Source organism: Xenopus tropicalis, chromosome 10 (assembly GCF_000004195.4).
Source record: "Xenopus tropicalis strain Nigerian chromosome 10, UCB_Xtro_10.0, whole genome shotgun sequence".
In the NCBI taxonomy this organism is placed as follows: Eukaryota; Metazoa; Chordata; class Amphibia; order Anura; family Pipidae; genus Xenopus; species Xenopus tropicalis.
The window spans coordinates 48,727,572-48,742,483 of NC_030686.2; the positions used below are offsets into that span (position 1 = coordinate 48,727,572).

Sequence of the window (14,912 nt, forward strand, 5' to 3'; positions counted from 1 at the left end):
CCATGACATCATGGGGCGGAGTCAAAAAGTGAAGGGGGCTGAGACCTATTGTCAAGACTGGGGTTAAAAGTATTTAGTAAGTATATAGGTAGGAAAACGGGCGGGATTACAAGGGGGTGGAGTCAAAACATGCCCATGACATCATGGGGCGGAGTCAAAACGTGAAGGGGGCTGAGACCTATTGTCAAGAGTGGGAATAAAAGCCTTTAGTAAGTATATAGGTAGGAAAAGGGGCGGGTCGGGGGCGGATCAGAGGCGGCTGGGGTACTAAATACCATCCAGATGGCAACCCTACATATAAGTGATCCTACTGACACCCATGGGTGCCTTAGGGCAATAACAGCCCCCGCTCCCCCCTACAATTGCCCCTTAGAGCAGCAGAAAATAAAATCTAAACACAAATTGGAAAAAAGGTGATTTATTTAAAGTGGCACTTGAGATATAATGGGTTAAACAATATCTTTTTTTTTTTTTTTTAAAAAAAGGGGCATTTTGGGGAGGGGGATAGCGATTAATTATGAAACATTAATTCTGATATAAAAATAGCCTAATTTCACAAAGAATAAATATGACATTTGACTCTTTTTCTAGTATAAAACAACTCAATGAACTTTTGCTGTCGATCTGTTTCCTCCTCTTGGGAATCTCTAACAGGGTAACAGATATATATACAGGTATGGGACCCGTTATCCAGAATGCTTGGGAAAAGGGAAAAAAGGAAATCATTTTTAAAAATGTGAATTATTTGCTTATAATGGAGTCTATGGGAGATGGCCTTTCCGTAATTTGGAACTTTCTGGATAATGGGTTCCCGAATAAGGGGTCCAATACCTCTATATATATATATTTATTTGGGCAATGATGGGTCTCGACAAGAAATAGACAAGACTCCATGTCCCGGACTCGCCCTCGGGGTCCTGGAAGAAGCACAAACTCTACGTTGGAAACGCGTTGGGTCTCACTATTCCTTTCTCAGAGGCATCGATCATTGTATTTGTTTTCCAGTTCCGCATAAGAAAAATATAGATATATATATATTAAACTTTATCTCTTTAATAATCCCAGCCAAAGTCCTGTCCGGTCATTTGGTAGAACTTCATGTTAAAGGGCCGGTAGAATTCCCGCAGTCTCTGCACCACTTTGGGGTGGATGTCGGGGTGAGTTCTGCCCTTGGTTTTGCCCAGACAGTGGGGTTTGCTGCTCCCCTCGGCCTTTTTCAGGCACGGGAAGCCTTTCGTCTTGTTGAAGTAAAAGTGTTTGTCGGTGATGATCCTCTTTAGCCCCAGGAAATCCTGGACCCGGCCCAGTTCCCCGGCCGGATCTGTTATAAGCCGCTCCCCGCTCACAAACAGCATCTGCCCAATGGGGAAATCCAGTAGCCAGTTCTCCAAGTGCTTGGCGTAGATGCCGATCTGGATGGCGCTCCATGATATGTCAATGAGACCCGTAGTCCTGTTTTTGAAGGTGAGGCTCTCAAAAGTAGGGATGTCCGGCCGTTTGGACAGCGTCTGTGTATAGTCGGATATGACTCTAGTCACGGGGTCCCTCACCACCACGATCAGCTTGGCATCTTTAGACATGGCCGAGATACGCGCCGGGGCCTCCTTGGTTACAAAGTAGCTGGGGGTCTTCTCCATGGTGATCTGACCATCCAAGGTCCTGGGCATCAGATCCCTACGGGAAAGAAGATATCAGATATCATTTGCCAAATGTTTTACTTGTATTTATCATTACTACAGCAAATATATCAATCATCCAATCATCTTTTGTAGAGAGCAATCCTGCTGCAGGGTACCCCATTGAGGCCTGGACTGGGCTGCAAAATAGGCCCTGGCATCTCAAGTACACAAACAGCCCCCCATGTAGGGTTGCCACCTTTAGCCATGGCTAAGCCCAGGTAGGGGGTTAGCAAAATGTCATGTGGGCAGGGCAGTAATGTGGCAAGGGTGGGACTATGATGTTGCAGGGGCGGAGCTATGATGTGGCCAATCACCACGTCCTGCCTGGTTTTGTGGACCTGGACAGCCCTTCCGAAAACTAGACAACTAGACAAGAGGCAACTCTACCCCCACGGGCCCAATAAATAGTGACTGTGATCCTACGGCCCCCCTGGCATTAGCCACAACCTGCAGTTTGCCAGTCCGGGCTGCTCCCACTGTATTTCCAGCTGTGCTTACATATTAGCCCATAACCTGTTCCAAATCTGGCAAAATCCCAGCTTCAGGAGTGGCCTTCAGGCTCCCAGGCCGGTGCTCTCCGTAACATTCCCAGTACCGGAATGCAGGATAACTGGTCCCATTAATACTTTTTATTCCCCGTTATTGCTGCCCATATACCCGCCGTGTTGTTATGGCCAAGCCTTACAGGGTTCCCTGGCATTATGGGTCGGACTATTCAATCTCACAAAATGTGTTTTTATTTATATAAAGTCATAGCTTTATTCTCAGAATGAGAGAAAACAGAACGACTCTATAATGGATGCTAATGAATCCCGGGCGGTTATTTTACTCGCCCCCCATGCCAGCTGGAACCCCCACAAAAGGCAGGAGAAACGGTTTCATCCGCTGCCCGAGTTGCCCTGGCGCTCAGATTGGGGGAGATTAGAGCTGGGAATTCAAAGTTATCCATGGATAAAAATAAACTCGCAGCAGAAATACCCCGGGGGGGCACTTTAACTAATGCACACATTATTCCATGGCGCTCACCCTACAGAGACCCTAAGTGGGAGCAGAACCCCATAGCATTACATGTTACAGGTGCACCGAGAGAGGGGGGGGGGTAAGGAGGGAATTGCCCCCCCACCCAGCATAGTAAGCGTCACTGGGAAATCAAATACATTAAGTTAGCGTTTACTATGTTGGTCGCTAAGGTATATAAGACCCTAGCAACCAGAGCGGCTAACGTACCAGCTGGAGAGCTGATGCACAAAAATCACCAATCAAAAATAAAAAACGAAGACCAACTGCAAATTGTCACAAAATATCAATGTCTACATCATATTAAAAGTTAATTTAAGGTGAGCTACCCCTTTAAAAAGGTCATATACACCCCCCCCATGCCTGAGCCACCATGATGTTTGCACTTTGCAGCCTGCCCTACACGTATAGCCCATAGAGGCGGAACTTTGCACTCCAAAAGGGCACGCCCCATAAAGCTGGCTCCTCCCTCTGTCCACCCAGCCACTCCCACTGCAAATGTAAAATTCAGAAGGGGCAGGGTAGGGGAACAAACCCCACGTTCTGGGCCCCCTTGTCCCTGTGGCCCTTGCCACTGCCTTTTACTTCCTTACAGGTTTACAGCACCACTATCTTGCTTTATGGCAGCAGAGATACTTTCAGCAATAGTCTCACTATATAGAATCAGACACCCTTATTGGAGAGGCTTATGGGACTGTGAAATCTAAACCTCTTACATTTATATTAGTTAATAAGTTAATAAGACTGGTGAACTCAGTATCTATTTATCTGTAGTTTGTTGGCTGCCGGTGAGTTGGACCCTCCCAGCCCACGTACAGGAGAAGCCAATGTCCCGGACACAATTAGCCCTGATATAATGAAGGCCGGCGGCAGCTGACACCCCGAGCCCCGGGCACCACAGATAATGAGGCCAATTTGTTAATGTTACAGATCTGTCATTTCCCTGAAATATCCGCCTCTCAGGAACTTGGTGCCGGTTCTGTGCCGGGATCGGATCTCCTGTAATGTCATTCCAGAGCCACAACACAACTGTTACTGTCTGTCTGTCCTTCTATCTGTCTGTCATCTATCTATCTATCTATCTATCTATATCTATGATCTATCCCCCCCCCCATCCTGTACTGTAACCAATATATAATTTCAGAAAATTCTGAATGTAGCTAAGGGTGCAGGTCATTTTACTTTATTGCAGTAACGTGACTTGAAATAAAGTGCATCTGTTTTCAGTTTAAAGTGTTTATAGTACTAATATCCATTAATGGGGCACAGGTTGGCAACACTGTTGCTATCTTGCCCTACTGTCTCCATCTTGTTCTTTTGTCTCCATCTTGTCCTACTGTCTCCATCTTGTTCTTTTGTCTCCATCTTGCCCTACTGTCTCCATCTTGCCCTACTGTCTCCATCTTGTCCTACTGTCCCCATCTTGTTCTTTTGTCTCCATCTTGTCCTACTGTCTCCATCTTGTTCTTTTGTCTCCATCTTGCCCTACTGTCTCCATCTTGCCCTACTGTCTCCATCTTGTCCTACTGTCTCCATCTTGTTCTTTTGTCTCCATCTTGCCCTACTGTCCCCATCTTGCCCTACTGTCTCCATCTTGTCCTACTGTCCCCATCTTGTTCTTTTGTCTCCATCTTGTCCTACTGTCTCCATCTTGTTCTTTTGTCTCCATCTTGCCCTACTGTCTCCATCTTGCCCTACTGTCTCCATCTTGCCCTACTGTCCCCATCTTGCCCTACTGTCTCCATCTTGCCCTACTGTCTCCATCTTGCCCTACTGTCTCCATCTTGTTCTTTTGTCTCCATCTTGCCCTACTGTCTCCATCTTGCCCTACTGTCTCCATCTTGCCCTACTGTCTCCATCTTGTTCTTTTGTCTCCATCTTGCCCTACTGTCTCCATCTTGCCCTACTGTCTCCATCTTGCCCTACTGTCCCCATCTTGCCCTACTGTCCCCATCTTGCCCTACTGTCTCCATCTTGCCCTACTGTCTCCATCTTGTCCTACTGTCCCCATCTTGCCCTGCTGTCTCCATCTTGCCCTACTGTCTCCATCTTGTTCTTTTGTCTCCATCTTGTCCTACTGTCTCCATCTTGTCCTACTGTCTCCATCTTGCCCTGCTGTCTCCATCTTGCCCTGCTGTCTCCATCTTGCCCTGCTGTCTCCATCTTGCCCTACTGTCTCCATCTTGTCCTACTGTCTCCATCTTGCCCTACTGTCTCCATCTTGCCCTACTGTCTCCATCTTGCCCTGCTGTCTCCATCTTGTCCTACTGTCCCCATCTTGCCCTGCTGTCTCCATCTTGCCCTACTGTCTCCATCTTGTTCTTTTGTCTCCATCTTGTCCTACTGTCTCCATCTTGTCCTACTGTCTCCATCTTGTTCTTTTGTCTCCATCTTGTCCTACTGTCTCCATCTTGTCCTACTGTCTCCATCTTGTCCTACTGTCTCCATCTTGTTCTTTTGTCTCCATCTTGCCCTACTGTCTCCATCTTGCCCTACTGTCTCCATCTTGCCCTACTGTCTCCATCTTGTCCTACTGTCTCCATCTTGTTCTTTTGTCTCCATCTTGCCCTACTGTCTCCATCTTGCCCTACTGTCTCCATCTTGTCCTACTGTCTCCATCTTGCCCTACTGTCTCCATCTTGCCCTACTGTCTCCATCTTGTCCTGCTGTCTCCATCTTGCCCTACTGTCTCCATCTTCTCCTACTGTCTCCATCTTGTCCTACTGTCTCCACCTTGCAGGGTCACGGGAAGCCACCCCTATATGAACCCCCTTATGAGGCCACTGTTTGGCAATGTGCCCTATGTACAGTTGCATTGGGGTCCCACTCTGTGTCCCTCTCTGTGTCTCTCTCTGTGTCTCTCTCTGTGCCCCTCTCTGTGCCCCTCTCTGTGCCCCTCTCTGTGTCCCTCTCTGTGTCTCTCTCTGTGTCTCTCTCTGTGTCTCTCTCTGTGCCCCTCTCTGTGTCTCTCTCTGTGTCTCTCTCTGTGTCTCTCTCTGTGTCTCTCTCTGTGTCTCTCTCTGTGCCCCTCTCTGTGTCTCTCTCTGTGTCTCTCTCTGTGTCTCTCTCTGTGCCCCTCTCTGTGTCTCTCTCTGTGTCTCTCTCTGTGCCCCTCTCTGTGTCTCTCTCTGTGTCTCTCTCCGTGTCTCTCTCTGTGCCCCTCTCTGTGCCCCTCTCTGTGTCCCTCTCTGTGGCCCTCTCTGTGCCTCTCTCTGTGCCCCTCTCTGTGCCCCTCTCTGTGTCCCTCTCTGTGCCCCTCTCTGTGTCCCTCTCTGTGCCCCTCTCTGTGCCCCTCTCTGTGCCCCTCTCTGTGTCTCTCTCTGTGTCCCTCTCTGTGCCCCTCTCTGTGTCCCTCTCTGTGTCCCTCTCTGTGCCCCTCTCTGTGCCCCTCTCTGTGCCCCTCTCTGTGTCTCTCTCTGTGTCCCTCTCTGTGCCCCTCTCTGTGTCCCTCTCTGTGCCCCTCTCTGTGTCTCTCTCTGTGTCCCTCTCTGTGCCCCTCTCTGTGCCCCTCTCTGTGTCCCTCTCTGTGTCTCTCTCTGTGTCCCTCTCTGTGTCCCTCTCTGTGCCCCTCTCTGTGCCCCTCTCAGCGATATCTCCATATGGACCATCACTGTTGGGCGGCTCGGACACCGTTGATGTATGGCTTGTTACATGATATGGAAGGAAGGGTGTTATCCTGACCCCTTAACTGCCGAGGAAACCAAAAAAAAAAAATATTTGTTATTTGTGACAAGCCGCTAATGTGTCAGCTGGGGGCCCTAAGAATAATGATAGGGCAGCTGGGGGCGCGGGGCCGACCGCATGATACATCACAGCAGCTGCACAAATTAAGGAAACAAATACTAAAATAATGATTTAGCGAGAAGCAATTGAGGAAAGTTATTGCACAGGAAAGACACATTATCCCAAATGTTATTCCTGGCTGCTGTATAATAGCATGTGTCACTCCGGCAGGAATAATGATGTCTGCAAGAGCCGCTGGAGCCAAGATAAAGCACCGGCAGGGGGCACATTGCTGACTAAGCGCTGCCACGTATCCAGGGGCCCAGCAGCACCCACGGGTGGGGGGAGCCTTCCCCAGGGCAGGGGGGGCATAGGGAACAATGACCTCAATGAAGCACCTGTTGGGGTAAATAATCACTTGTGGGACATGTATACTGTATATATATATATATACACAATGTATTTCCCATAATGCCACTGTGTAAATATAATGTATTTATGTTGATCAGATTTTGCCTGATTCTCACCATCTTTGACCTCTTTGAACGCTCGTGCCCGATAGGTTCCCCCCATGGCTTCCTCTCATGCCCATTGGTTATTGCTCTCTCTGTTTCCTTTGCTCCCACATTGGGCCCCTACTCCCCTGAGAATCGGAAGGTACCCCCCATGGCTTCCTCTCATGCCCATTGGTTATTGCTCTCTCTGTTTCCATTGCCCCCACATTGGGCCCCTACTCCCCTGAGAATCGGTAGGTTCCTCCCATGGCTTCCGCTTGGTGCCCATTGGTTATTGCTCTCTCTGTTTCCATTGCCCCCACATTGGGCCCCTACTCCCCTGAGAATCGGTAGGTACCCCCCATGGCTTCCGCTTGGTGCCCATTGGTTATTGCTCTCTCTGTTTCCATTGCCCCCACATTGGGCCCCTACTCCCCTGAGAATCGGTAGGTACCCCCCATGGCTTCCACTTGGTGCCCATTGGTTATTACTCTCTCTGTTTCCATTGCCCCCACATTGGGCCCCAACTCCCCTGAGAGTCGGTAGGTACCCCCCATGGCTTCCGCTTGGTGCCCATTGGTTATTGCTCTCTCTGTTTCCATTGCCCCCACATTGGGCCCCAACTCCCCTGAGAATCGGTAGGTACCCCCATGGCTTCCGCTTGGTGCCCATTGGTTATTGCTCTCTCTGTTTCCATTGCCCCCACATTGGGCCCCTACTCCCCTGAGAATCGGTAGGTACCCCCCATGGCTTCCGCTTGGTGCCCATTGGTTATTGCTCTCTCTGTTTCCATTGCCCCCACATTGGGCCCCTACTCCCCTGAGAATCGGTAGGTTCCCCCCATGGCTTCCGCTTGGTGCCCATTGGTTATTGCTCTCTCTGTTTCCTTTGCCCCCACATTGGGCCCCTACTCCCCTGAGAATCGGTAGGTACCCCCCATGGCTTCCGCTTGGTGCCCATTGGTTATTGCTCTCTCTGTTTCCATTGCCCCCACATTGGGCCCCTACTCCCCTGAGAATCGGTAGGTTCCCCCCATGGCTTCCGCTTGGTTCCCATTGGTTATTGCTCTCTCTGTTTCCATTGCCCCCACATTGGGCCCCTACTCCCCTGAGAATCGGTAGGTTCCCCCCATGGCTTCCGCTTGGTTCCCATTGGTTATTGCTCTCTCTGTTTCCATTGCCCCCACATTGGGCCCCTACTCCCCTGAGAGTCGGTAGGTACCCCCCATGGCTTCCGCTTGGTTCCCATTGGTTATTGCTCTCTCTGTTTCCTTTGCCCCCACATTGGGCCCCTACTCCCCTGAGAGTCGGTAGGTACCCCCCATGGCTTCCGCTTGGTTCCCATTGGTTATTGCTCTCTCTGTTTCCTTTGCCCCCACATTGGGCCCCTACTCCCCTGAGAGTCGGTAGGTACCCCCCAATCGTGGCTTCTCCTAGACTTTAGGTGTATCTTATTGGCCAAGCAATACAACATTGGCATAACCGTGAGTTTCCATAGGCTGAGTGATACCCAGGTGAGTGTCCCACCCACCATACAATCTGATTGGCTTGAAGTTAAACTTTTTGTTATCCTCAGATGCCATTTTTGTCTTTCCCAACCTCTACTCCGTATACCCCCATTTAACTTTCCCTTTAATAACTCTTTTAGCATTTTCTCTCCCTCCTTTCCAACCTTCAAGAAATGCTTCTCACTCTCCTGCCCGAACCCATTGTTAAATCAATTGCCTAATTGGCAGCAGTAATGCCCCGGAGTCTTTGTATGCGCTGGGCCGGGAATGGGGGGGGGGGAACAGATGGGACATTTAAGGCATTAACAGTTTAGACTTTATCAATCAATTACAGTATGTGGCACTTTTTGGGCTGTGAGGGGCCCGTTGCCCAGGGCTTGGTGCCAGCACAGAGCATTAACCTTCCCTAAATGGCAGCAATGTGGCACTTAGGCGCAGGTAATAGAATAACCCCCCCTCGATGCAGATGTCCCGCCGTCAGGGTCACTTAAACTTTTGGCTAATGTTCCGACTGCGCGGCTATAAAAATGGCAAACCTGGAGCAACTCCGTAATAATAATGCTAGAAATAAAAGGGTTAATATGGACGGATTTAGGGTTGAGAAAAGGGCAAAAATGACATGATTATCAGTGTGAGTGTAGCCTACCTCCTAATAACATCAGGGCACTGACACTTCCAAGTGGGGGCGCTACATAGGTGCCCCAATGTCTTCCCCCAGTCCTACTGGTGGGGTAACAGACAAACTGGAATGGGGTCCATTGGGATCAATTGTGGTGCTAGTACAGGTGTGGGATCCCTTATCCGGAAACCCATTATCCAGAAAGCCCCGAATTACGGAAAGCCTGTCTCCCATAGACTCCATTTTAATCAAAAAATTCAGATTTTTAAGATTGATTCCCTTTTCTCTGTAATAATAAAACAGTACCTGTACTTGATCCCAACTAAGATATAATTACCCCTTATTGGGGGCAGAACAGCCCTATTGGGTTTATTTAATGGTTAAATGATTCCCTTTTCTCTGTAATAATAAAACAGTACCTGTACTTGATCCCAACTAAGATATAATTACCCCTTATTGGGGCAGAACAGCCCTATTGGGTTTATTTCATGGTTAAATGATTCCCTTTTCTCTGTAATAATAAAACAGTACCTGTACTTGATCCCAACTAAGATATAATTACCCCTTATTGGGGGCAGAACAGCCCTATTGGGTTTATTTAATGGTTAAATGATTCCCTTTTCTCTGTAATAATAAAACAGTACCTGTACTTGATCCCAACTAAGATATAATTACCCCTTATTGGGGCAGAACAGCCCTATTGGGTTTGATTAATGGTTTATTGATTTTTTAGTAGACTTATGTTATGGAGATCCAAATTACAGAAATACCCCTTATCCGGAATACGCTTGGTCCCGAGCATTCTGGATAATGGGTCCTATACCTGTACAGTATTTTGGTATAAAACACAGGCAAATCCCTCGTTTTATAGGGTATTATAGGTGGCAGTTTTGCCAGTATATGTAACATTCCCCCCAAAGAGGCCGGACCCTGGGGCAGTACCGTTGCCTTGGACACTGTTCCATATGAAGACTCCCCAGTGAAAGCGCCCCCCTAACCTGGCGGGATCATTCCAGAACTCATCCCCTTGGGTCCATTCGGTTAGATTTATTGGTTCTGTAGAACACGGCGGATGGCTATCAGGCTGCTTCCTGCATACACTTGGCCGGCCAATCTTTATTCCTTCCAAATGTGCGCACATACTCAGATGTTATCATCCCTGTCCCATCGCTCTCTGGCCGATGCGTTAATCACTTTCAGCGCTCGTATCCCACCCTTGTGCCAATAAACTTCCCTACGGCTTCTTCTCTGAGCCTTGGAACCCCTACGCCCTGGAAGAGCTCGCTGGCCCCCATCTCCCAGCCCTTCTCCAGGCCCATTGAGTGCCAAGTACACATATTTGTTCATTGTATCCACCTACGTGAGCTCCATTTGTGACAGCAATATGTCTGCCATTAATCACAGGGAATGAAACACGATTGGCTCATTGCCGCTAGTCCATAGTGGAAGCCATTTTTTCTCCCTAGAGGATCTGATCCACAAAATTCCAATAATTCCATATAACCTCTTGCCTATTTATTGTCTATGAGACTTCTCCTGACTTCAATCTGATTCTGAACATGGCTCCATCCTTTTCTTCCTCCTCATCCTCACTTCTGCTGTGGGTCCTACCAGCTTTGCCAGCCCCAGGGGGTCCCATAACCCCGTGCATAAGCCCAGACCCCGGGGTTGAATATTTACTGTGTCACCAAAGGCTCATCCCTTGTTCACCTACAGCATTGAGGGAGCCCCACGGCAAAACTGGTTTGGGGGTAACCTACTCCAAACAATTTCCCCATGTTCTCACCATACGGTACATGAGGTGCAAGGGGCAGCACTCTTCGGCTCAGGGGAACCCAGTACCCATACTGCCAATTTAGCAAAGCCTTCCCCCCCAGGAAACCCCAATTCTTAGCCCATCAGTCCCCTGGGTCCCAACAAGAAACATGGAGCCTCACGCTCCTCACACACATGCCTTTGATCTGCCCCAATTATGCCAAAATCCCACCCATGAACCACCCAAACACCAGCCAATACCCACAAGCCCCATCCTTTCACATCCTGAAACCACTTCCTTCCATTTCAGGGGCCCCCCCTCTGCATGGAGTCCCTGCCTGTCCATTGTACCCACCTAATGGCAGCCCAACCTGTACCCAACCCTTCCTTGGCCAGGCATGAAGCACAGGGCTTTGTTTATATGTCTATCATTGGCCACTGTCTCCCCTGCACCCCTTGTACAGGTATCGGACGTGTTATCCAGAATGCTTGGTACCTGGGGTTTTCCGGAAAAGGGATCTTTCCGTAATTTGGATCTCCATAACTTAAATCTGCTAAATATCATTTAAATATTGAATAAACCCAATAGGGCTGTTCTGCCCCAATAAGGGGTAATTATATCTTAGTTGGGATCAAGTACAGGTACTGTTTTATTATTACAGAGAAAAGGGAATCATTTAACCATGAAATAAACCCAATAGGGCTGTTCTGCCCCAATAAGGGGTAATTATATCTTAGTTGGGATCAAGTACAGGTACTGTTTTATTATTACAGAGAAAAGGGAATCATTTAACCATGAAATAAACCCAATAGGGCTGTTCTGCCCCCAATAAGGGGTAATTATATCTTAGTTGGGATCAAGTACAGGTACTGTTTTATTATTACAGAGAAAAGGGAATCATTTAACCATTAAATAAACCCAATAGGGCTGTTCTGCCCCAATAAGGGGTAATTATATCTTAGTTGGGATCAAGTACAGGTACTGTTTTATTATTACAGAGAAAAGGGAATCAATTAACCATTAAATAAACCCAATAGGGCTGTTCTGCCCCCAATAAGGGGTAATTATATCTTAGTTGGGATCAAGTACAGGTACTGTTTTATTATTACAGAGAAAAGGGAATCATTTAACCATTAAATAAACCCAATAGGGCTGTTCTGCCCCAATAAGGGGTAATTATATCTTAGTTGGGATCAAGTACAGGTACTGTTTTATTATTACAGAGAAAAGGGAATAATTTATAAAAATCAGAATTATTTGCTTATAATGGAGATAACGGGTTTCGGGATAAGGGATCCCATACCTGTATTATACACAGTATTGGGCAGTTGGGCTGGGGGCAAACACTCTTCTGTTCTGGCCCATTTTGGAAATTCATTTTACCCAGGGAGCCATGTACATAACCCTATCATCCTCATCAGGCTGCCAACGACGCGGGGGCTAATAAATGATTTAATCACACTTTACATTAAGTTCAGCTCCATCTCGCTCTGCCTCTCCCGCTGCCGGTTTAAAAATGATGTCTTTTTAATGCGGAATTATCAGGCCTTTGCATATGGGAGCCGAGCAGATAACGTAAATGTGTTCCGCACAGCTCCGCCGGCAGATGAAGGATATCAATATAGGAGCGAGGGAAATGGGGGGGAAACAGCCAGCAGAAATGATATAATGTTATTATTGTGATTTATGCCAGACTCCTGTCTGACATTGCCGGATAATGTAACATTCCCCGTATCCCTTTGTACTTTTGCCTTGTTTTTTTTTCCTTTTTTTGGAATTTACGAGACATTGCGCAGTAAGGCACCGGCGGGGCCAGATAACGGAATCGGCCGCTATCCGGCACGTTCGTACGGCGAGAATGAGATTTGGGTTATCTTCGGGGGAAAGAAAATGTAATATATTAGAAAAGGGGCACCTACAAATAGCTGTAATTGGCAGTCGCGGGGGGCGGGAATATTATAGACATGGAGAGAAATAGAGAAATATTGATGGAAATGAGGGATCATGGAAGGGAAAAATAACAATTGCCACGGAGAAACCAGCGGCATCGAGGCCAAGTAGCAACAGAACCCAAATATTTTCTGTCCTCATTAGTGATGGGCGAAATGTTTCGCCAGGCATGGATTCACGGCGAATTTCCGCGTTTCGCCATTGCCGGATTGTTTCGTGAAACGGATGAAAAAATTTGCCGCAGAAAAATGAAAAAAAAAATGAAAAAACAATAGCCGCGGGCGACAAAAGAATAGCCGCAGGCGGCAAAATAATAGCCGCGGGCGACAAAAGAATAGCCGCACGACAAAAGAATAGCCACGGGCAACATAAGAATAGCCGCACGACAAAATACTAGCCATGGGCGACAAAAGAATAGCCACGGGCGACAAAAGAATAGCCGCGGGCGACAAAAGAATAGCCGCGGGCGACAAAAGAATAGCCGCGGGCGACAAAAGAATAGCCGCGGGCGACAAAAGAATAGCCGCGGGCGACAAAAGAATAGCCGCGGGCGACAAAAGAATAGCCGCGGGCGACAAAATAATAGCCGCGGGCGACAAAAGAATAGTCGCGGGCGACAAAAGAATAGCCGCCGGCGACAAAAGAATAGCCGCGGGCGACAAAAGAATAGCCGTGCGACAAAATAATGGCGCGGGCAACAAAACAATAGCCGCGGGCGCCAATTTTTTTTGCCGCACAACATTTTTGCTGTTTCGCAAATTTTTCACCGTTTCGCGGATCTTTTGAAAGATTCGCGAATGTTTTGGCGAAGCAAAGCGGAACAGATTCGCTCATCACTAGTCCTCATCCCTGATTTCCCTTGGTCACGCCTTTATGAATGAAACCCCGCCCTATTTCACAGCCCGGTCAGGCTGGGTTGGGTACAGATGGGTCAGGGTGGGTTACTGGTTGGCTAATTTTTGACCAATAGAAGGCTGGTACTGTTTTCGGAAGACCACAACCCAATTCCCAATTGGCCCAAACCCTGCGTTTTCTCAGCCAGAAGTCTGGGCCCCTGAAAAGAGTCCCAACTGGAACCCCCCAAATCTCACATGTGAGTAAAGGGGCAAACGCTGTATATCCGGTGATGCATTAAGTGCCCCGCGAAACTACATTGACCTGATAGCCACCGGTCGTCTTATCTGTTCCCAGGCCGCCATCTTTGCTGTGATTGGTAATCAATAAATAATTGTGCAAATGCCACCCCGTAACTGCACTACACAAGCTGCAGAAAGACTGGGGGTCATTTATAAACACTGGGCCCATAGTAACCCATGGCAACCAATTAAATAGTTTAATTCATTGTTCTGCCTGTAGCTGGCTAATGTATGCCAATCACTGATTGGTTGCTATACGGCTTTCCTACATATTTATCTTTTTTCCCTATTAATAACATTGGGGTCACTTTTAACGACCAGGCGGGTGAAATAGCGGCCCGAGGGCAGCCCTAGGCGCCCGTATCCCAGGCTTTTGGCGGGAAACTGCTGCAACGAGCGCAATTACCGGCTATAAGGAAAATTCCGTTGCCATCAGATGTGTAATCTCAGGCTGAGATCTCTCCGCTCATTGACTATTAGCTGCAGATCAGATATTATGGGATGGACATTATGTTTCCAATTTCCTGCTCCGTTTGGTCTTTAAAGGGAAGATTTGCAGCTAATAAGAACAATCATCGTTTCTTACTGCGCAGCGTTTATTCCCCCCCCCCATCTCCTATAAATGCCATGCCAGCTGTATTGTGCCTGCTGGGTACCGGAATGCCATAGCGATTTCCTCCGGCAACAACAGGATTCACCCCCCAAGCTCTGCTACTTGTTAGTCAACAGGGACCAACCCAGATTAAATGCCATTGCGCCGTGATAATAACAATATAAACACACAAACAGGTTATGTAATAAAAAGGCACTTATGGTAAGTTATCAACAATGGGCAAATGTCTATATAGGCAGTAACTCATGGTAACCAATGGTAACCAATTAAATTATTGCATTCATTGGTGTTCTACCTGCAGCTGGCTGAAAAAAGCCAATCACTGGTTGGTTGCTATGGGTCACTGCCAGTCTTGGCCCACAGACAGACTGGGTCCCACCCCTGTTCCAACCAAACCGCAACCACTCTGGGCACCCTG

At 47.9% G+C, this 14,912-nt stretch overlaps 1 protein-coding gene across 1 annotated transcript in view; it reads right to left on the reverse strand.

Annotated features, from left to right (window-relative positions):
- Positions 1-402: 402 nt before the first annotated feature.
- hs3st3a1 (heparan sulfate-glucosamine 3-sulfotransferase 3A1) overlaps positions 403-14,912 on the reverse strand; it is a 53,540-nt gene continuing 39,030 nt past the window's right edge. The window contains exon 2 of the mRNA XM_002941089.5: positions 403-1,674. Coding sequence (XP_002941135.1) covers positions 1,053-1,674 — 622 coding nt within the window. The 3' untranslated portion in view covers positions 403-1,052. The remainder of the gene's footprint in view (positions 1,675-14,912) is intronic.